Genomic DNA, 24,476 nt, shown 5'->3' with positions numbered 1-24,476 from the left:
AAACGATTTCCTGTACATATTATTGCTTTTTCTCAGAGCTAGATGATAATTTTACCAGGATAGAAAGATTTAGAATTCTTGCAAGAAGTGTGTGAACTATTATATGACATACCATTGGTTCTAAGTTTTGTAAACTATGCTGTAGACCTTCAGTGCAGAGTACTAAAAACTTGTACCACTTGTGCATGCATTTAATTGGGTAAGGGATTGCAACAGCCTAGAAATAAACTTTGGGAGAGGCAGTTATTAAGACCATAACTTTCCCGATCTCACCTTTTTGACACACTGAATGGAAAGTCCTTTCTAAGTCTCTGCCTCTGTTGTCCTGAGGACAGCAAGCATTGACGCTTTTTGTCAGATGCTTTTTGGTGTGATGTGAGAATACTGCATGAACAATCCAGTTTGAGCCTACAAAACAATATTTGAGGCTGTCTGTTAAAACTGTTATTGTAGTCTGCCAGATGAAAATAGAATGGAATTAGTTATAAACAAATCCTTCTGGAAAATGCCTTGAGTTATGATACTGCTGTAAGAATTCCTCTGTCAATGCCAAAGAGAGACTACATCCTATTAAGTTATGGATATATAGCCAAAAAAAATGGTTTGTACACTTGTTTTGTTCACAGTCTAGCAATTTGACATGACATTAAGGTTGCACTAATTACAGTAAAAGTTACCTAGCTCTTCTTATGCTTGCTAAGTTTAGAACTCTGGGGCAAAACAATACTGACCATTCTAAACTTCTTGATGCAAAGCTGACAACATGAATGTATCTGTTTGCTTTAGTACCACACGTAGGCATGGGACTTAAATGTCAACAGTGTATTTGAATACCCAAGGCTCCAAAAGCTTGGATGCGTGTGTGAACTATCCGAGCTACTTGGAGCTGCAAAATTGAGTTGGAAATCTCACAAGAACAGCTTGATTTGCAGCATTTTGGAATTTACACTTCACAGTCCATGGAGGGCATATGTGGGCAAAAACAGAGGAAATAGGTCAAGCTAACGTCTTTAAAAATATCTGAATAAAGTTTTGGATGAAAATTTTGAGGGACAATGGTGTTAATTTATCTGAGCCAGTTCACTCATCCCTAATAAGCGTATTCTATCACACAACAAAATGAATAATGAAAATGAGTGATAATGATCCTTTTCCAAATGTCAAGCCTTTTATCTTTGGCCTCCAACAAGAAACACAAGTTTCTTTAAAGGCCACTAAAGAATGATTAAACTGATGGTACAGCAAGGAAAGTGACATACGCTATTTCTTGTTTCCTATTGCGGGGGAGGACATGCTGGAGATGGGACCTTTTCAGTGCTGAGGGCTGGCTTTTGAAGCTCCCTCCTTGAGGATGTCCAGAGTTGTCATGGCTGTTTTCCAAACTTCTCTGGGTTAGTTATGGACATTTAATGTTCCTTTGTTTCCTCCTATTATTCTACATAGGTAGGGGAGGAAGGTTGTTGGGGAGTGAGAGTTGCAACAGAACTTTATTTTTAAAAGATTGAATATTTTTCTGTACAGTGCACAGGTATCTCTTAGCAATGAAGCTTAATACATTTAAATGTTTACTGGCAGCATGTACTTCACCATATTACTTTAAAATACTGATAAGGGGGAAAGAAACTAACTATTAAAGGCCTCCAAAGGTTCTCTAATCAAAATGGTTTGTGTAAGAATGTTTCAAGCGATTTATCATTCTAAATATTTGTAGTTATTCTCAATACAACTCTTTACAAAACTTGAAACTACACCCCAGTTAATCTTCATGGTTCTGTATTTGCTCAGATATTTTCCAGTTGCATCCAGCTTGCCCTTGGACAGCACTTACACCTAAGAGCACCTTCATTAATCAAAATGTGAGCTTTGTGGTTTAATTAGGCATTGCACCATTTTGTAAGCCTCTGAATAAGTTACAAGTTCAGCAAAAAGCAGGTCTATGTTACCATCAGCTCTGATAGATTATACATCGTCTATGTAACCATGTAACTGAAAGCCATGCAGATGGGTGACCATTATGTTCATCTTTGAAAACTGACATGAAGAATACAGTTAACTGAATAATGAGCTTAGCTGACAGGATAAACCAGAGAATACAGTACCACTTGTTAGTGTTGAGTTGGGCCCTGCTTCATCCACTTGGACTGAGTAAATGCCAGCAGCCTTAGAGAGAAGTCTAATTGTTTGCTTTGGGTTTCTTTTTCTTTAGATTTGTTGAAAATACTTCTCTCCATTGTGGTAGATGTCATCTTTAGTTAGTCTTCAAAACTAATCAGCCAAATTATTATTGAGGGTGCAAATGTAGGACAGATGTGCGCAGACCTACAACTTGATCCTACCCCATTGAAGTTGGTGAGAGTTTTGCCATTGACTTCCATGGGAGCCGGAGCATGACCTAAGATAGGATGCCTGGTCACCGCTGCACCAAAAAGTAAATGTGTTTATTTATTTATTTTTCAGACTGGGAACCTGCCATCAAGATTGGTGTGCTGGATTGCGGGGAGGAAGAGAACTATGAGACCTGTAAAGAATATGGTATTCTCTACTATCCAACTTTTAGGGTAAGTAGCACGATATACAGCATCAGGCAAATGGTGGTCATTCCATTTTGTAAAAAAATACTTGTTTTAAATCTCAAACGGTTTCTATTATTCCATGTTCCAAACTACAACTGTTGAACCTCCTACTTGTAGTTAAAAACAGCAAACTTATTTACCCAGAATATTGTGTACTTGTTCTTGGATTTGGGTGCTTTCTTTTTCTTCTGCAAAGGTTCTTGTGATTATAATAAAAGATGCTTTCAGACTCTGTTAATCAAAAGAATGGAATAGATTATGCAATTATCTGAATCAGCTGGACTTATGATTGTCCTAAACACTGAATTAGAATTTTTCAAACATAAGACACATGGCCCAGGAAGCAATATATTCTTAAAAGCATTTTTGTGTCTCCCATCACTAAGGTATCTGGATGCAATATATTTTTGTCAGCTGTTAAACGTGTAAAGATCCATATATAGTAAATATTAATAGAGTTATACATTTTGTTTCAGTTAGTGACATGAGGGTAAATCCGGTAGTTCAAAACTGATACATGAGGGACAAAGATGGAATCAAGTAGCTGATTTCATGAGGGACTGTTTGTTAGTTAGTCTTGTAATCTTTGGATCAATCCTTCGCTAGCCTCATATCATTCTTAACTTTTTACTTCACAGTTCACTTAAATTGAATTTAAAAATACTTTCTACTGTTTGCCAAGAGAATCAGGAACTGTGTTTAATACGGAAATTTTGCATCTAAGGATGAAAATGAACTTCTGTTTTTGCCATACTACTGATCTTCCCTGTTGTGTGTAATCATCATCATCATTATTTACCCCATGTGAGAATAAAATGGGGGACAAGGAGAATCTCAATAAAAAGTTTGTAGTGTGAGAAGGCAGAAGAGAGGTGTTATAATATAAAAACTGTTTGTTCTTCTGATGGTGGGAAAAACAATAGTGATTTTTTTTTCTTTTATCATGTTGTGAGACCAAAACCTGACTCATTTCTTCCCAAAGCACTGTATGTTTTGCTTTTTAAAATAGGTAGAAGTTATGTTGCATTATGTGTTTTGTTTTAACCACCAGAGGGAGTTAAGAATGTTTAGGGTGTGAGCAATATTCTTTAGCACGGAATCATAGAAACGTAGGGCAGGAAGGGACCTTGAGAGGTCATTTAGTTCAGCCCCGCATGCTGAGTCAGGACCAAGTCAACCTAGACCATTCCTGACAGATGTTTGTCCAACAAATGTGGATTCTACAATCTCTATTGGTAACCTATTCCAGTACTTACTTATCTTTATCCTAATACCTAACCTAAACCCCTTGCTGCATATTGATTGCTTCTTGTCTTACCTTCAGGGGACATGAAGAACAATTGATCACTATGCTATTTATAACAGCCCTTAGCATATTTGAAGATTTTCCATGTCCTCCCTTAGTCTTCTTTTCAGAACATTCCCATTTTTTTAACACTTCCTCATAGGTCAGGTTTTCTAAACTTCTGTATCATATTTGTTGCTCTGGCCTGTTTCCTTGAAATGTGGGGCCCAAAACCGGACACAGCTGAGGCAACACACGTGCCGAGTAGATCAGGACAATCACATCCTGTGTCTTACATATGACACTCCTAATAATACACCCCAGGATATTAGCAACTGCACTGTAGTGTTGGCTCCTATTCAGTTTGTGATGCGCTGTAACCCACAGCTCCTTCTCAGAAGTACTACTGCCTCGCCAGTGATTCCCCATTTTATATTTGTGCATTTAATTTTTCCTGTGTAACTTTGCAGTTGTCTTTATTGACTTGCACTGTGTTGATTTCAGACCAGTTGTCCAATCTATCAAGTATATCCATCAGTTAATAGTATTGCTAAGTAAATCATCAGTATGAGTCAACCTCTCAATCCTAACCTTGTCTATGAAGTTGGAGACTTGAGTTGAATTTTTTCAAAATGCCTCTGAAAAATTTTTTTTTTCTGAGAAATATCCATATGGAATTTTATGTTACTAGTTTGTTAAATTATATAAATTTTTGACTTATAAGAGTTTGATTGTTTAAGGATCAGTGGGCAAGATCCACAGCTGGTGTAAATCAGCAACCATTTTAACCACACCAGCTGAGGATCAGCCCTTGGAATTTACCAGGCAAGAGGAAAATTTCAGTTGTATATTCTGCTTGTCTGTAAGCTAAGTAACAATGTGTGATGAATTAAAACTGTAAAAAGCAAGAACTCATGAAAATTGGGTTCTGCCTCTGGACTGAGCTTTCCTGAAGTACTTTTTCCCCTTGAGCCATGAGTTGTCTTCAAAGGAATATTTTTTTTCACCCCACAGTACTTCAAAGCATTTACAAAGCAGTTCACAACTGGGGAAAATTACAAAGGTAAGAAAACCCCACTCTAACCTATCTCAAAAGCATTTATCCTACTATCCCAGAGTACATTATATAATAAACAAGATTTCTTTACCCATCAATAAAATTCAGACATCCCTAGGTGGAATACACAGGCTGTTTAACAGTACAGTCAGCAACTGTTTAGAATAGGTTAAAATATCCTTTGAAAATGAAACTGCAGGGGAAATTTTAGATGGCAGAATGTAATTGCTAGAGTTTACATTTGTCCGGGACGGTAGAGTTAACACACCTGTGCTTTTAAAATACGTTGTGGTATTTAATTGCTGCAAGTGGGCAGATCCTTCATTTTAAATCTCAGCAGCATGGTGTCCCTGTTGAAGCACTTGCTTGGCTCTGACTTCAATGGAAGATTGCCACCTTCTGATTTACCAGCACTACTTTCTCCAACACCTGAATTTATTAGAAGTCCTTCATTTAAATGTTAAACAACGTTGGACTTTATGGCTCTGATATGGTCACACCGTGAAGTGGTCTGGCTACAGACTAAAGTAACACATCTTTTCAATTGGACTAACATATAAAAGGCCAGAAGTCAGAAAACAGACCACCTGCACCATTGACCCTTCCAGTAGAATATTATTGCAATTGTACCTGCTATTTTTAGGGTTTGTGAGTAGGTTGCTTCTGTTGGCAAAAAAGTTTAAGGAATCCGTTTTTAGGCTTGATTTTTCCGCCCCGCCCAATTTCAAACCTCAGGTTAAACTAAAAAACCCTTTATTATTTATTGCCCTGTGTGGCTGGCTGTTACCTTACCTGGGCCATTTGTTAAGAGCGTTATACCAGTGGCTCAAATTTTCAATGCTTGCTGTTAGCCAGTGTGCAAACAAAAAGCGTTCATTTGGTCACTGAACATCTCCATTGCAAAAAAGCTGCTTGAACTCCTGCCACTACAAGTGTTGTTTGTGTGTGTGAGTGTAGACCAGGATGATGCAAGATGATAGTGTATTGAAGATGAAACTGATGAGACGCAGGTGAGCTATTTTGAGTAAGAAATGTCTTTGTTTCTTTTAAGCTTTTTGGGAAAACGACTTCTACAAAAAGTCTGTAAACTTAATCTTACAAATAAAAGTACTTCTACCCCCTCCAAAAACAAACATTGTCACCTAGCTTTTTAACTAAAAAAACCTCAAACAGAGAATGAGACAACCTGAACTTAGTGATACTTTTTTGTCTTCTGAATAGTTCTTTATTTATCTGTTTGTTTTTAGCAGGGTCAGATCGTGAGCTCCAAACCGTTCGTCAGATGATGATTGATTTTCTACAGAACCATTCCCAAGAATCAAGACCACCTGCTTGCCCTCCCTTGGATCCAATTCCGTAAGAATCTTGTTTGAAAAAACAGAAAATATTGTACACTTAGTAAGCTACTCAAATAAAATGTCAGGACTGTTTCCAAGGATAAAGAATGTTTTTGTATTTCTGTTTAACAAATACTTAGAGTAAGTTCATGTTGTGGGCAATGAGAACATTGAATTCTTCATGTGCTAAATAGCTTTTCTTTTCTTAAAAGGTCCAGTGAGATTTCTTCTCTTTTTGACAAGAATAGTCATCATTATACTGCCATTGTGGTTGAAAGTAGTAACTCCTATGTTGGGCGAGAGGTAATGTGTGACTTCTGAATTTAATCCAATATTTAAATCATGAATAATACAAATGAGGTTATATTTTATTCAGTCAGTGGAACTATTCATGTGAATAAAGTTGCGCCTGCTTGCAGGATTGGCATGTAAGTAGTTAAAGCCAGATCATATGCATTTAGAATATGACTAAGCCATGTGATGCCATAAGACATTGGCTTTTACTTCAGTCACAGAGAGGCGTGTGTTTTTTAAAGAAATGCAATTTTACTTTTCTTGCTATTTGGATTCCTTTCATGCCTTAGTGGAAGTTTAGTTTATCCTCCTCAATATTAGCAAAATACTTCTGACTGTCAAACCTCACATCATCACAGGAAAAATATTTCAGATCATGAATGACTGCTTTATCACTATTAGAGAACCATTCATAAAGTTTGTTCCTTTTGGTCAGCTTTTGCAACATCGTTATTTTACTGTAATCTGTATGATATACTGTGTGGTCCATACACCACACTAATTAAAATAAAAAAGCCACCAAAACCAAGACAATGCAGAATATTGTATTAGAACTCTTGGATGATGATGGTCTTAGCTCAGTTTGTGCTGAGGTGTAGTAGAGACTTTAGGAATTGTATGATCTTACATTTAGGGTATTGCATATCCTGTATGCTGTTATAATGTGGTAATATGCTGTTTTTCATACATATCTTATTTAATGTCTCAAATTGACCCAAGCTGCTAATATGTTTCTTGGAGTCAGGGCCTAATTGCCCATTTAAATCTTATAACAGATTTCTGTGTGTGATTGATATAAATCAGTGAAGCAGTTAAATATATCATTGTAGCAAGTAAGTGAGGTAAGAACCCCTCTGGGGTACTTAGCCTTCCTTTGGATGTGCCAAGTAAAGAACACAGCAGGGTCTTTTGCAGCAGGAAAGGGCCAACAACGAATTAACTCAACATGGATATTGGAGTGCTGCACAGGGGACAAGCTTTTTTTTTTTTTTTTTTTTTTTTGAGCAATATTGAAAGCACTATGGGATTCAAAATGCCAGACTGAAACAAGCTGCTTGGTGGGAGAGATTTAGATAATGCCAGTACTAGCAGTGCGCTATACAACATAGTCCTTGCCTTGAGGAGATGACAGTCTACCCCTGCATATAAATCTTGCTATACATGAATGGGGTAGCTTTATGTGCCACATTGCCTAATTAAATGTGAAACTTAAGGACACTTACAAAATGTTGTGCCATCATTGTAGTGTAGACTGGATAGTAAATATTTTCAGCATCTTGAACTGAAGTATGAGGAGGTGGAGAATTAATTTGTTATGAAATTTGGTTTGGCCCCATTTCACAATCTAAAGAGCTGCAGTTAGCCTACACAACTTCTGTTAGTTTTCTACTACTGCCAAAATCTAGGACAAGTAACAAAAACAAATTGCATGATTACTAGGCAGAATCTGTATAGAAACATGAGTGTGTGTTTGACACTTCTAATTATATTAGATTAGGAGCTGGCCAGCAGCACAACCGGAGTGTGGGGTGCTGCCTGCTTTGAGAACCATGTTCAGAAGCAGACTGGTTCCCAAGTGCTGGTTCACTGTGGTTAATCGTGGAAAATCAACATTACTGAGGTACAAGGAGGTATCAGTAACAAAGCTTCTCAGCATTTTATTTTGTCCATTCTGTAGTCTTATTGCCTCTGCTCTCTGCCTTCCGAAAAATGGAAGATACTCTGATGGTATCTGCTGTCAAGAATGGAAATTCTACTAACATTGTATAGAGTTCTAAGTTTACATACAGTGTTTAAGTGAAATAGACACACACATCACCTCTAGAAGCTTACACTCTCAATAAGACAAGACACGCACACAACACATGGCAGAATAGTTCAGGAGAGGGAGGTTTAGGTATTTATCACTAATGAGAAGAAACAGGGAGAGATTTGAAGAGATGGGTTTGAAGAAGCTAGCTGGAGAAGAGAGGTGAATGAATCTAGGGGACAGTTTAAGATATAGGGAGCAGCATATTCTTATTTGTATTATTGTAATGCCTAGGAACCCCAGTCACGGACCAGGATCCCATTGTGCCTGGTGCTGTACAAACAGAACAAAAAGACTGTCCTTGCCCCAAAGAGGCTACAATCTAAGTATAAGATAAGAGACAACAGATGGATGCAGACAGACTGATGGAGGAGTATAAGGAAACAATGAGAGAGTTCTGGCTAGAGTGATAGGTTGTGATCTCTGAGCACCAGCAGCCTAACGGTTGTTAAGTTTTTGTAGGCATTCTGGCAAAGGAGAGTAATGGAGTGGCTTTGTGGATGTTTATGGGGAGTACCTCCCAAGCATGAGGGGCAACGTGGGAGCATAGCAGAAGGTACAAAGCCAAGTGTGTAGGGGCAGCAAGGGGGGAGTGAAAAGAGAGGATTGGGAAGAGCACAGAGAAGGGCAGAGTGGAAAATAAAAGCAGAGAAGTAAACAAAACAAGTTATTGAGGACCTTGTAGATGTGAATGAAGAGTTTGATTTGATATGATAAGAGTGAGCCAATAGACAGATTTGAGGAGGACAGTCATTGGAATGGCAGGAGAGGAAGATGACTCTAGTAATGGGACCTTGAATGACTGAAATGGAGAGAGAGTTGTGAGCCAAATGTTCATCGGAATCTTAACTGGGCCTGCATATTTGCAAGCATAATTTTGGGAGTTAATGTTCAAGTGATGTAGATGTTTAAGTCCTTGATTGTGTCCACATAAGTCATAAACTTCGACATCTAAATGGCATCTAAACTGTGAGTCAAATAATTGTCCCTACAATTATTAGAGCTCAGAAAAATGGAAGCCAGTGTCTGAAAAATTGGCTTTAAACCCTTGTATGTATGTAACATGTCATCACAAACCAGTGGGTGTGTGACAAATATCATTTTATCATCTGTGTTTGGAGGCTTCTTCAGGACATGTCATCACTCTCTTTCATGTGGTCTTCAGATATGTGAGACTTGAGGGAGGAAAAAATCAGGATGGGTTAAGGAAAAATCATAGAGCTCAGAAGATGAGAAAAAATTGTTTCTCCCAATGAAGTAAAATTTCTGTTCAACAGAAATTGTTAGTGTCCATATTGGAATACTGATAAATAATAGGGCTGTCGAGAGATTTAAAAAATGTACAAAAAACTGCATTCAAAAATAAAACCAAGTAAAATTTTAGCGCCTACAAGTCCACTCAGTCCTACTTCATGTTCAGCCAATCGCTCAGATAAACAAGTTTGTTTACATTTATGGGAGATACTGCTGCTTCTTGTTTACAGTGTCACCTGAAAGTGAGAACAGGTGTTTGCATGGCACTGTTGTAGCTGGCGTCGCAAGATATTTATGTGCTAGATGCGCTAAAGATTCATGTCCCCTCATGCTTCAACCACCATTCCAGAGGATATGCATCCATGTTGATGATGGGTTCTGCTCGATAATGATCCAAAGCAGTGGGGACCGATGCATGTTCATTTTCATCATGAGTCAGATGCCACCAGCAGAAGGTTGATTTTCTTTTTTTTTGGTGGTTGGGTTCTGTAGTTTCCGCATCGGAGTGTTGCTCTTTTAAGACTTCTGAAAGCATTCTCTACACCTCGTCCCTCTCAGATTTTGGAAGGCACTTCAGATTCTTAAACCTTGGGTCGAGTGTTGTAGCTATCTTTAGAAATCTCACATTGGTACCTTCTTTGCGTTTTATCAAATCTGCAGTGAAAGTGTTCTTAAAACGAACATGTGCTGGGTCATCATCCGAGACTGCTATAACACAAAATATATGGCAAAATGTGGGTAAAGCAGAGCAGGAGAGACACTATTCGCCACTAAGGAGTTCAGTCACAAATTTAATTAATGCATTATTTCTTTTACAAGCATCATCAGAATGGAAGCCTGTCCTCCAAAATGGTGGCCAAAGCATGAAAGGGTATATGAATGTTTAGCATATCTGGCATGTAAATACCGTGCAATCCTGCAATAAAAGTGCCATGCAAATGCCTGTTCTCACTCTAAGTGACATTGTAAATAAGAAGCGGGCAGCATAATCTCCTGTAAATGTAAACAAACTTGTTTGTCTGAGCGATTGGCTGAACAAGAAGTAGGACTGAGTGGACTTGTAGGCTCTAAAGTTTTACATTGTTCTGTTTTTGAGTGCAGTTATGTAACAAAAAAATTCTACAGTTGTAAATTGCACTTTCTCAGTAAAGAGATCACACTACAGTACTTTTGAGGTGAGTTGAAAAATACTATTTCTTTTCATTTTTAGAGTGCAAATATTTGTAATCAAAAATAATAAAATATGAGCACAGTACACTTTGTATTCTGTGTTCTTATTGAAATAAATATATTTGAAAATGTAGAAAAACATCCAAAAATATTTAATAAATTTAAATTGGTATGCTATTGTTTAACTACGATTAATCACAATTATTTTTTTAATCACGATTAATTTGTTTGAGTTAATCATGTGAGTTAATTGCAATTAATCGACAGTCCTAATATATACATATACTTGATGAATAGTGAGGTGGTTCTATCAACAGCTTAGTTTACTTAAAAGTATGGTGCACTCCCTGTAATATACTTGTCCTTTCTTACAAGAATTGGATATTCTTTGAACAGTGTGTAACTCTTGTGTGTCGTCTTCTCATCTCCCAGGTGATCTTAGACTTGATTCAGTATGAAAACATTATGGTAAAGAGAGTGCTGAATTCTGATAAGGCTTTTCTAGAGAAACTTGGTATTACCTCAATCCCTTCATGTTATCTGATCTATCCAAATGGGTCCCATGGATTAATTAACATGTAAGTACTATATATCTGTAAGGGATACTTGCAGTACTTTGAGGGGTTCAGTTAAGCTTTAAAACCGTTGCCTTAGTTTCCTTGCATACAAGTTAATGTATTTGATAACCAGGTTTTATTTGTGTATTTAAATAAAGGCAATGTATCCCAATATGTGATCAGTGCATTTTACTGATTGAAGTTTAATGTTCAGACTCTTCATATTTGAAGAGACTGACAGTCTCAGACATTGTTGAGACAGCTATTCCATTGCGTATGAAAAATATCCCATTCATGTTTAATAATCTTATACTTGTACAGCTGACTCTCTGTAGGAGTTTACAATACATTGAAATGGACTAAGAGAACAAAAAATAGATTTCTCCCTCAGCTGGGAGAAAAAACAAAATGCTGTAGTGATTAGTTATAACTTCACTGCAGTGGTGAGTTTAGACTGCTCACAAACGTGCTTGTAAAATGAGCGGTAAAGAAGAATGCTCCATCTGTGAAATAGAAATTCCAGGCTGATGGTGTCAGTGCAAAGCGTTACGAAAATATAAACTGTTGAGCAGTAGCTAGTGACATGCTGATAGTCTAGTGATGTTGATAAATAGGATATCACTGAGGTTTTGGGAAGAGACTCTGTATTAGTCATGTCTTCCACTGCTACCAGTCATTATCACTGACTCATTATTGTGATGCCTGTGAGGAAAATATGTATGGTTTGGGACAGATCTGAAATAAAAATATTAAGTACCAAATCCCACAGATCCAATTCAATCAAATCACCTGTTGGATTCAGTGAAAGTGTTGCCTGCAAAAGGTGTACAAATATGACCTGAAGTCTTTATGAAAATGGGATGTTGTTGTTCGTTTGAATGGTATTGCAAGCCACTGGTCCTAATTATTTTTGCTGCTGCTTCTAAAATTTGCAAACGTGCTGTCTTTTACCAGACTTTTAAAAGAAAGAGTAAAGAAAACCAAATCTCGTATTTCACAGATATATTAAACTGTTCCTGTCAATCATTTAGCTTGAGGTGATTTTTAACCCTTACACTGTCCTTTCATACGCAGTTTGAAGCCTCTTCGGTCTTTCTTTTCTTCCTATTTAAAGTCACTGCCCGGTGTGAGAAGAAAACTTGTTTCACAACTTCCACTACCAAAAAAGCAAAATAAACAGGAGGGCACAGAAATCAAGGCATGGAAGGAATTTGATAAGTAAGTGATGCTGTTGAGCTTCAGTTTAATGGTTGGTAGTTAAAATTCACAGTTGTTATTGCCAAGTGGGAAGCTATACAGTAATTGATTTTAACATCTTACTGTAGCTGAAAGCTTTATTTGATTCCTTAACTACTCAAAGGAAACACCCGGAATTGAATAGCTGAACCACCACATGGTGACCTGCTGAGCAGAACAAAGGGATTGTGTGTGAATATTAAAGGGATCCTAGCACTGAAATGTCTTGCAGATCACGTTGTACAGCATTGCTTTCATTTGTTTGTTCAGCAGGATCCCTTTCACAATATACTCGATACACTGGTAAATTAATTCAGCCCTAGCAGCAGAGATGTAATAAATACTCTACTTAGTGAATGTACCTTTCTTGCAATTATGACTGTTTTAGAGATTTTAAAGAAGCTTCAAGCAATATTTTCAATCTGCATTTGGAGCAAATGTCTGCATTTCTCTGGAAGAAAAGTTCTATTAGAGACTATTTTTATTTTAAACACATGCTTTACTTAAAAAATCCAGGGCTCAGTTCTGCTCCCATTGGTGTCAGTGTGAGCAGGATTGATGATCAAACCAGTATCTGAAATGTAGGGTTCACTAGTTTATTTTTTATTGGAAAACTTTAGCTTGTAAATCAATATCCCAGATAAAAATAGTCAGTACTAAAAATTTTAACAAGCTTTTGGCAAACCTACAGAAAACAGCAAACCCAGTATTTGTTTGTATAATGGTGAGTCAGGACACCACTAGAAAGTGTTAGGTAAATGCATATATATTCGAAAACCCTAAAGTCACCAGAAAAGATGTTTATCAGACCAAATCCACTTAGGTTTATGTTCACCCTCTGACTATTTGAGAGAAGGATACAAGAGCTTTGCAGTGAGATAATCCTTCAGCATCTTTAGCTGGAAAAGATGTAGGACTGAGTGCTTCCATTTTGTACTTATTTTCATTTTTTGTTATGGTTACTATTAAAGTGTCAGCCCTGTTTGTTTTTTTTGACAGATGGCTATGTTGTTTTCTTTTAACAGTTTATATAGAATATTGTGTTTTGATAACTGATTTTTGTAGCTAATGAGTATCTTATTAACGTGAATGATTTTATCAATCTTGGTGCTTGTACAATACAATGTTTTATAAAAGATCACTATACAAGTATCTCCCAGCTAGATTGTTTGTGTGCCTGATGATTTAATACTGGCAACTATATTTAAGAAGTCAGCAGACATACTAACTAATAAACTTTTTATAACTGTTATTAAGTGAATACATTGTTTACTAAAGAGGTGACACTCGGCCACTCAGAATACGTCTGTAGTCTGTATCATTCAGAATGTAGCTGTCACAGTTCTTGAGATACCTGTATCTCTAACCTCTTCATGGCCTCCATGAGGGGATGCCACTCAGGCCTCTAGCCATTACCTTTCTTGGGGTGGGAGCCAACATTCCTTCCCTTCCAGACGGGATTTAGGCTAAAATTCCTCTTGCAATTCACTGTGATCACTTTAGCAGGTCTGAGTTTAGTTCACATCTTTTTCTCTCTCCGGGGCTATGACAGTGTTAATCAGTATCCAGCCAGCCTTCATAAATCAAAATATTTATTTGGAACCAAAAGCATTATAGAGAAAACATACCTTGAAAACAACAAACAGCTTATATGCCTGCCTCCCATACCAGGTATCACCCATCTTCAACATGGAAACGCTGGTAGATTTCAAACTCTTTCTGCAGGGTGTGTCCTTCCTGTCACAGCCTTAGGTCAGTTCTTGAGTTCAGTGAGAGTGACCTCCCTCCTGTAGCAGGCTTGGCAGTTCTTTGTTTGGTAACCTCTTTCAACCAGTTCAAAGCAGGATAGTCCATTTTCCTCATGTGGTGCCTTTCCAGACTTGTTTACCTGCCTAGGGATTTACATTAATTATTCCCCAGTAATTTTAGTTCTTGATAATTCATTCATGCTTAGGTGACTTCCACACAGTCACTCCCTTGTCTCAAAAAAATAAATTAACCCCTACCCACATGGTAGAACAATACAAAGGGAGAGAGGGGAAACTGAGTCTCAAACTTTTTTTCATAAACTCCCCCCCCCCCCCCCCCGAAGTTTCCCAGTTCTCCACTGCAGCTTTTCATGTGTTTTTAAGTGTACTGTTATCATTATGCAACCATTGTTGTCAGAATAAGCTGGCTTTCTGATTGATCGGCTCTCTTAAATCGACTGTTTAATCATGTGGGTTATAAGACATAAGGGTCCTCAGGAATTTTTTGAAACATTAGGCTGTCGGGTCTGTATCCAGTTCTGTTTGTTGTGCCGTGTTGCTATATTTGGTACTAACTTGGGCTTGTAATCTAAAAGCACTGAAGGATACAAACTCTACGGTGTTTATATCTTGTTCAGTTGCTTGTCTATTGGTGGTGGTGAAAATATAGAAATATTTTCCATGATAGTTGCTGCTCTGAGGAAGGGAGGTGTTGATGTCTCATTCACCTCAAATGTGTGCTTTATCCATATCCATCAGTGGGTGACTGACTGTCACAAGACCTTCTGTAATTGACTGACTCTTAAATACACTGTGGTGTACAAGGTGTCTCTAGTGGGACTGCTGCATTTGGGGAGAATGTCTAAATTCCATCTTCCTTAATATGGGTTTATTTTCACTTTTGTTATTGTCAGTTTCCTTGGCATTGTTCCTCATCAAAGATACTTCTGTTAAAAGGCTTTTCCCCTCACTGCCTGTTGTTCTCTACTTATATTTAACCATGTAGAGAAGTCGCAAGTTGTGACACCAGCAATTTGCTTGCTGACAATGTCAGGGTTATGATTTCTCTAGAGGGAGAAATTGGGCTGGGAGGCAGAAAGTTCTTACTCAAACACAAGATAACTTTTTATGCAATTGTGCTTCATTTTGTCTAGTCTCTGAACTAGTGGCATAAAATTGCTGTTCTAAAATCAGAGTACTGTGGAAGCCATTAAACTTGACATTCACCGTACTAGGTACTGCACTGTATATTCCTGCACTTGGAACAGGAGATACTGCAATCACTGTGGAATTGCAGATTATGAGGTTTGAATAGTGCCCACTATATATCCGTTTTACCTTAATGACTGGTGAGCAAATGGGTGAAAGAAAGCTGCCTCGATTTTTAACATTATATATGTGTTTTAGAGCTAAGCTGTACATGGCTGACCTTGAATCAGGATTGCATTACCTGCTCAGGGTAGAGCTTGCCACTCACAAGACGCTTGAGGGAGCTGAGCTAAAGACCTTCAAGGATTTTGTTACAGTCATTGCCAAGGTATACACTTCTAATCTTTGATTACATTCACTTGACTCTTACAAATATAATGTAAAATTTGCTATTTGACAGAATATTTTATGCTTCTGAAAATGTCTTTCAGAGTGCCCTTAAAAATGTACATGTTTTGGTTTCTACAGTATCTTCGATATAGAAATTCTGTTTTGCTTCTGTGGATAAACCTGAAGGATTAAAATGCTCTTTGTTGCATTGCATGGCTCAGAATAAAATAAGGATTCTGGTTGTCCCAGGCTTGCAGGACAGACCTGTGAAAATTGGGATGGTTGCTCAGATTTTTCTGGATAGGTAATGATTGTAACTGAGCATAGATTATTTCCCCCCCCCCCACACACACACACACCCTCACTCTGGATTCTTGGAATTTCTTAAAGTAACTTTAAAATTGTTGTGCCTATGTGACCACATACAGTGTTTAGAAAATTAGGTTGGACTTCTAACGATACAGCTGACTTTAATCAAGATTTTTTGAACATCGCTGATGAGCCCCATATTTCAAAGACTCTAAACAGGGTCACCTCATGGGTGCTGTGAGGATAAACCCTTGAATGTTCGAGGTGCTCAGATACTGTGACGATGATGGGAGTTTAGCTGGTGCTTTGTTTTGGACTTATTTGTCCTAAAGTTTAGACATTTTTAAAGTGAGTCTGACATGAAGAAAATGTGACTTGGAAAAATTCTAATATTTTAACCGTTAAAAGTGACTCCCAGTTAAACATGAGCTGCAGTGTCTCTCCATATTTCATTACCAAGTAATTAACAGATTGTATTTGTTTGTAAACAAGACAAATCAATGGCTGTTTAGAGGAACAATAAGAGTTATATAACATTTCCAAGTATCTGGCATTATGTGAAAATCAGTCAGACAGGTTCTTACCCCCTATGACAGTCAGAGGTCAGAAATCTCTAGCTGGCCTCATTTCCTTTAAGAAAGTGTAGTGCTAATCTGTCCATCATATTATCCCTAAAACAGCCTCTGTTCCTCCTGATGGAGCCTGGCCAGCTAATGTAATTTATTTTCCTGGCTATTAGTGAATAAATGGGGAATGCTCTCTTCTAGGCAGCAGAAGGGTTTTTTCTTTTGTATTTTTTAACACTTTTAAAAAAACATTTCTCTTCTGATATTTCACATTTTATTCACAATTCTGATTTCTTTCCTGTATGGTTCTTTATACCAAAGGACTTCAGAAAATATAGCATACTGCATTGATGCATAGTTTATATGAGATGCATTTGAGGTTTTGTTTTTAAGAACTTAACTCCTTTTTAAACTAAATATTTTGTGATCAATTAATAAAAACATCTGTGTGAACTTAGATTTTTAGGACTTTGTACACTAGCCTCATTTCTGAAGAAGAGCATTTACAGTGCTGCTAAGTCACTAAAGTCTGTGCTCCCATCTCCTGCTCAGGGATTTTCATTGTTGTAGGATTAGTTTCTTGGCTATTTGTGCAACTTGCAGTAGCCCTTTCTTTCGAATCCTCCATAAGACTGATACCTATCTCAGATCCCCTATTATGAGTGCAGCTAAAATGGGGTTCACATGCCATCTGCTTCTTTGTTTCCCCTGATGTTTGCACTGGTCAGCATTACTTTGGGAAGGTGTTATAACTTTAAGTGCATAGATATATCTGTCATATACAGTTTCAGTATTTCAGTTGTGTACAGTTTACTCATATTACGGTAGTTTATAGGAACCCCAAATCAAAGGTGAGGGCTCTTTGTGCTTGGTGTTATGCAGATAGCAAAGAAAACAGTTGCTGCTCAAGAGTTTTTCATGAAACCAATTAAGAGAGCTCTGGGCTGGGGGAAGAGCCAGAAGAGGGGAGCACACACTGGACCATGAATCAAGTAGTTGGAAGGAACCAGTTATCTGCCAGGACGTATCTTATAAACCATTGAACAGTTACTGCAGAATGAATTTTCATTGCTATAGCATTTCCCATCGTAACGTTCTCTACATATCTGATAAAGCAGATATAGGGCAACTTCCCCTACTGTGGAAATGCTGCTACCTTTGGAACTGTTTAACATAGAGCATTTCTGCTTCCTGTCCTAAGCTGTTGTGTATAGACTCCCATATGCAGTTGAAACAGCCTGAGGCATTTAAGTATGCAAAGTGTATGTACCCAAATTGAAATTGATCTGGACCAGTTGGATTGGGACCTGTATTCCTCATAAATAATACTGAAAAGCGCCACTGGAAGCAACTCTCTTTACAACTCATCAAAGACAGCAGTATGGTGGAGTTTGTCTTGTCCTCCGTCTGTGTCACTAATGGGAAATTTGCATCCAAAGTGTTGTGTCTTTACTTGTGGTTGAGGTCTTTGATGCTATATGCAGTATAGTCAGAGCAGTTTACAAGTTTATGCATCATTGTCCAGAGCTGATTTTTTTTTTTTTTTTTTTAATAAAGGTCAGTTCTCAAGAGAGAACTGAAAAGCTTTTAGAAATTAAAACTCCCCAAACTGTAATAACATGAAAGTAGACTTACAAATTACAATATATTTCCAATTTTAGAAGTGACATTACATCTCAAATAAAGTAGGGTCAGATTGAGTCAAAAGTTTGATGGGAAATCTCCATGGTTTTGTAGGAAGCATTGTGACACTCTTCCACTTGCGTCAGTATTGAACCAATACTCTGGCATTATTATTATTATTATATTTGTATTAGGGGCTGGTATCATTCAGGAGAGGTGTGAAAATGAGGTCCTGAACATTAAAAGTCCTCGGGAAGTGCCTGCCATAATTCCATCTTGAGGTGTATTCCGCCAAGCTAAATTCTCCCTGCAGTTTGGATACAATTTCCTTCATGTTCTGTCCTAAACTGCTGTATTATGTTTGTGTGTGCTGTAAAATACCAGCTGCATTTCAGTGGTGAGCAAAGTATGTGTACAGATGTTAAATTAATGCAAAGTGGGTATTTACTGAAAAATATAATAAGTGATTAATTCCAATTGTATGTAACAAAAAATCTAGTATGGCAAGTTTAATTAAAGCTTTTAAGAAGTAAAAACATTTTAAAATATGAATTGGTCTCACTGTAATGAGTGCTTTAAAATCTATGGGTACTTTCTTATTTCCATTAGTTATTTCCTGGCCGTCAGCCCGTGGTGAAGTTGTTAGAGACCTTGCAAGAGTGGCTGGTGAGCCTTCCATTAGACAAAATCCCTTATGATGCTATCCTAGATCTGGTCAACAACAAAATGCGGGTAAGCTGTTACTAGTTTCCAGCATAAAATACAGAATTAGTAAAGGATAAGGTTCTGTATAAATCCAAGACACCACTTACTGATGCCTCCCTCGAGCATAATGCAGTTATAAGAAGGTTAAAATGGAAATAAAGTGAATTCATTAACCAGAAAAAAATCCCCATGAAGGAACTTAAATGAGAGACATGAAGTACAGTGCAGCATAGCACAGTCCCTGTGTATGAACGTGCAGTCACTGATGTTACAGATCTTTCCTTTGCATGCTCCGATAACTCAGTGTCTCTGATGAAAATGTTTGCTCAATATCCTTTAAAAGAGACACATGCACACACAAAATATGAACGCTGCCTTTCTGGCAGAGAAGGGCAGGATGAGACTGTTCAGCACAAATCAATTCCACGCATTTATTGTATGTTGAGACACACCTCCCTCTTTATTTCCTTCTCCTCTGATGAATGGGATTTTTAGGACTTTGAATTGGACCAGTTATTGCCAGCACTGTGATTGTCCTGAAGGCCAGAGTTTAAAAGCTGGCAAAGTTAGCCATTGTGATTTTACATTAACCCTGAAGACTTTTCAGAAACTTATTAATATACTGACCTAGAACAGGTGTTGAGGAGAATAAAAAAAAATTCTTTGTCTAGTGTTTTTATAAAGAATCTTACAAATTAGGATGCCTAATATTTTCCATCACACTAATTTATAGTGTTTAAGAGAAAAGTATTATGTCCTGCTTTAATGCTTACACAAAAAGATATTTAATAACAATACATTAGAATAGCCCAGGCTACTTAAATTCTGAGTTCCTTTAAACATGAATTTAATAGTTTCAACTTAATACACTGTCACAAATGGATCATCTTTATTTTAAATTAGGATCTACTGGATCCTGGAATGTGCTGAGTGTCTGTGGAGCACTGGGTACCCTCAGTTCCCTTTCATTTCAGTGGGAATTGAGAACTTCATCTTGCAGGTTTGGGCCATTCTGATCTGAACTGAGCATTTCATTAAACTGCCTTTTTTTTTTTTTGGAAGGTGCTAGCTGGGAAAATACATGAACTAAGGCTATGTCAGTTTAGACAGTGGTGTGCAGAGTACAGGCGCTGCGTGTGTAGCTATGCACCACAGTGATAGGCAGGATGTGTCCACACTTGTCACTGCAGTGTGTAGCTGCGCGCCACGGGGAGCAGCCAAAACCTTTCCCTGCTCCCCCCCACCCTCCGGCTGGAGCATTTCACTGTGGTGGGGAAATGCTCCAGCAGCAGGAAACTACACTACTAAAAATTGCAGCGTAGACATGGGGGGAATGGAGAGAGCGATGTAAGGCATGGAACCTGGGGGTTCAGGCATTAAGGACATTTATTCTACTCACCTAAGCTGTGTTCTTCATCAACACTGCTGTTGATACCTGTGCTAGCTTGTCATGCAGTGTCTGTACTCCACACACCGCTGTCAATGTAGACAGACCTTCTATTTAACCAGAAGATGATACTCAACTAAAAGAATGTCCAAACATCAACCTGTAATATCAGCATTGTACATGTTTGGCTGTATAGGCTTGCTTGTCTTAGGCCCTTTTCTGCTAGTCACACGTGCGTAAAGGTCTGTTTCTTTTAACTGACTTATTGAAATTACCAGGTAAACACAACAAGAAGAGGTGCACACATACCAGACCTATCTTATACGTTCAGGAGCAATTAACAGACGTGATACGTTCAATAGGGAAGTGTCATTTTCAAGTAATCTGGTCTCAGACTGGACACATTTTAAAGAATTTTTTTCTTTTCAGATTTCTGGAATATTTCTCACTAACCATATTCAGTGGGTCGGCTGTCAGGGGAGCAGACCAGAGCTGAGAGGTTATACCTGTTCCCTCTGGAAGCTGTTCCACACCTTAACTGTTCAAGCTGCAGTTCGACCAAAAGCGCTAATCAACACAGGTAAGCAGCAGTTATGCAGGAGAACTAAAGGAGGGGAGATCTTGATGTGGCAATCTAGCTGTGCATAAATTAGCATAACAAATACTGGATTTGAATAAATCTCTGCTCAGAGATCACACACACAGGCTTTAATAAAAGCTGCACTCCAGTTCCATGGAGGACATTGACATCCAAGGCTCAGTTTTTCAGTTCTGGACCAGTAGGGGTCAGGGCATATCTGCTGCAACCCTTCTGGTTGACTCAAGAACTGTGTTGAGGGCTCTGAAAGGAGCAATGGCCATCTCTTCTCTCCTGCAGGAGTGGTTAAGTAAGGTCTATGGCCTTGAAGATGGGGAAAAATGAAACACAGATGAGTGGGAATGTCTTTGAAACACTGAACTGATGTTTCTCCCAATTAAGTTGGGGGGAGGATGGTATGCAAATCTGTTCGTTCGGATAGATCATATCCTATATTTTTTTTAAATGTGAATTAGTAGTGCAGCTGAACTAGTTATAAAGCAAAATAATTGGTCATGAATCAATTCATGTCATTTTATAGATACTAAATCATAGGACTGAATAATTATTTCAATTGCATTTTCATATTGTAGGTCAACCATGAAAGTTTGTGCCCAGAAATGATCTTTCTTCTTTAATAGCAGACACACCAAATAATTACTTGTCTTTTACAACCACAGGGGGGTATGAAAATTTGGTATTGATTCATATTTAAGAAGCTTGTATGCATTGTTGGTCAGATGTACATTTTATTTCCATCAGAGTTAGAAGAATGAATTATTGATGCTAAAATGAAATTTTCTAAATCATTTTGTATTTGACAGGACAGTATTTTATTCTTGCTCTGTTGTATTTTTTAAAATACTTGCGCTGATTATAATGTCAAAGCAATGTAATGGAAGAGTCCTAGAAATGTTATAGCAAATAGATAAATTATGGAATACCTTTCAAATCATCTCTTCAGGAATAGGGCAAGAATAATCTGAGGTTGGAAACTACCCAGCTAAAATTGGGGCAATTAATTTCTCTTAATTATGGCCCCAAATGCTCTGTATGCTAAAAATCCACTTTGGTTTCCATCAGTCAGGAGGGACTATTTAGTGATAGAGAATATGGAGGTTTGTACCTTTTGCGGCTATACCTGTTTGAGAGAGACTTTGTAAAACAAATGGACAATTAGTTTAGGCAGAGCCAGGCTCTAGGAAGCCTGTGTGGAATAACCCTGTGTCCAGATTGGTGGATTGGAGTCACAAAAACAATTTTCAGGCAAGAAATGTCCTTGAAAGATAAAATTCCAGGAAGAATGTCACCACGTGGCCAACGTCAGAAACTGGTTTAATTTTTTCCAGTTGCCATTTGTAAAAAAAAAAAAAAAAAGCTCTGTGGTTGAACTCACAAATTATAGGCACAAATTTTTGTGCTGCATTATTTGCAGACACAATTAAGGTTGCTTAATTGTCATAGCTTGACTCCATCTACAAATTGGGTAGTTCAGCATCTAACTGGCGGTACTTGTACATTCATACTTGTGGAAAGACAGGTTGAATCCCTTTTAGAAGTTAGCACGAACAATGCCTAGTGAAGAGCACACCCTAGAGAGGCACGTCGGATGGCACTGCACTGACAGCCGGTATAATTTACACCTCCTGGTGCTCTTCGTTCACTCATTCCACTTGCCACAAAAATGCTGTCGTTTAGCAGTATGATTTTTTTTTTTTTTTGTTCTGCATAATTTAACTATGCAAAATTACATCTTAAATTGCTTCCATATTGCAAGTGTGTTTTCAAAGCAGGCAGACATGTAAAGTATACTCTAGAACCTGAAAAATCTTCAGTACACTTAACTATCAATTTAAAACGGGGCAGATATTTGATGATCACTTCTTATGGCGAAAGAATTGGGTCAGTCTGAGACTGTCGGATTATGTCTTGGGAGGTTTTCCTCTCCTTATTGCTTGTTTAAATCCCATCTACTAAAAAGCATGATGCACTCCCTAATCCTTCCCACCACAGGTAGGGTTTTATGATTCTTGTCCACTTTAAAGATTAGGGTTACCCTGAATTGCAGTAGTTTGGGAGGAAAGAGAAAAGAAGGATTACGTGATGATACATGGCAGATGTTAATAGAAGATCCATCTCTGGGCTGATAAAAGAAAAACAAACAAAATGAGCCATTTTGCGTTTGGATTTTTTATTTTTTAAAAGCAACAGTATTTTCTTGGTAGTTCTAGTTACTTGTAGAGTCTGTTAGCTAAAGTGAATTTGCTCTCGTTTTCCTAACATATCGTTTCCTTCAATATATATTTGCAGACACATTGTTAAACTGTTGAGCTGTGTGGTCTGATCCTGCAACAGGATCAGTGTAAAGGAATCTAGTGGAATCATAGTGCTTAAAATCATTGCAAGAATTCAGTCCTGCAAATCCTTAGTTATATGAGCTGCCGTGTTGAGATGATGGGGCTATTCGCATGAGTAAATATTGCACGTGTAAGGTTTTGCAGGATGAGGTCCTATATTTGTTTTATTGATAACATCCAAATTTTCTCAAGAATCTGTAAATCAATAAATCACAAGAAACACTCAAAAGATGAACATTGTGACACTTGAGATTTCAAGGAGGTAGAATTTTAAGAGTTAATGCATATGGTTAAATCTGCGTGTGATTCTTTGCTCCTATGTAAAGGGGCTGAGTTTGCCAATAACCTGAAGAATAGTATAAACTGTGTTTGTTTAAAAAAATTAAAAGATCAATCTTTAAAATACTGTTGCTTAGTAATAGTTTTGTTTTGCCTGAAATTCATGTTGGCTTTCTAAAATTATTTTTCAGTGGTTCTTTTAATACTCACATTTAATCTGCTTTAATCTCAGTTGGGTTTTTTTATTTATACATGTCTGTTCAATCACAGATATTGAATGTCTGAGTAGAGATTGTTCACCATTTATTACTTCTCTTTGGTTTCAAATTATTTCTTTTTATGTTTGAGCTTTCATGTTTACAGCGTAATGCTGCTGTTTTGTTGCCTACATGTGTTTTATGAATAGACCCTTGTGCATGTGTTTCTGGAGTACATGAACAGTTAATATTTTTAATAGCTTGTGCTAACAGTTTTTCCAGTGAACAATGCAGGAGGTTATAGATGCACTACAGAACTGTTTTGAAATTAAAGTACTTCAAATATAATTATATTTAACATTAGTAAATGTAAATAAAATGTTGTATATGCCATTAGAAAGATATATTCAATTAAATGCTGTAATCAATTATGGTAGAACCTTACTGTATCTCATCCCATTGTAGATTGTTGAATTTTTGTTCAGCTACAGTAGTTGCTAATTCAGTCAATCAAGGAAGCTACATCACAAAATGTACTACATTTGGCAAAGGTTTTTATGTCAATTATTTATGATAATTCATAGTATACTAGTAAATATACTACAGTATGTTTTAC

The 24,476-nt window shown here is 37.5% G+C and overlaps 1 protein-coding gene across 1 annotated transcript in view; it reads left to right on the top strand.

Moving 5' to 3' along the window:
* QSOX2 (quiescin sulfhydryl oxidase 2) overlaps positions 1-24,476 on the top strand; it is a 37,067-nt gene that overhangs the window by 8,063 nt on the left and 4,528 nt on the right. Inside the window, exons 2-10 of the mRNA XM_065418826.1 lie at positions 2,458-2,558; positions 4,873-4,921; positions 6,163-6,271; positions 6,465-6,555; positions 11,213-11,358; positions 12,412-12,555; positions 15,729-15,858; positions 18,968-19,090; positions 20,880-21,030. Coding sequence (XP_065274898.1) covers positions 2,458-2,558; positions 4,873-4,921; positions 6,163-6,271; positions 6,465-6,555; positions 11,213-11,358; positions 12,412-12,555; positions 15,729-15,858; positions 18,968-19,090; positions 20,880-21,030 — 1,044 coding nt within the window. The remainder of the gene's footprint in view (positions 1-2,457; positions 2,559-4,872; positions 4,922-6,162; positions 6,272-6,464; positions 6,556-11,212; positions 11,359-12,411; positions 12,556-15,728; positions 15,859-18,967; positions 19,091-20,879; positions 21,031-24,476) is intronic.

This window comes from Emys orbicularis, chromosome 18 (genome assembly GCF_028017835.1).
Source record: "Emys orbicularis isolate rEmyOrb1 chromosome 18, rEmyOrb1.hap1, whole genome shotgun sequence".
NCBI lineage: Eukaryota > Metazoa > Chordata > Testudines > Emydidae > Emys > Emys orbicularis.
The sequence above is the reverse complement of the archived record's forward strand: the minus strand, read 5'-3'. Positions and strand labels throughout refer to the sequence as shown.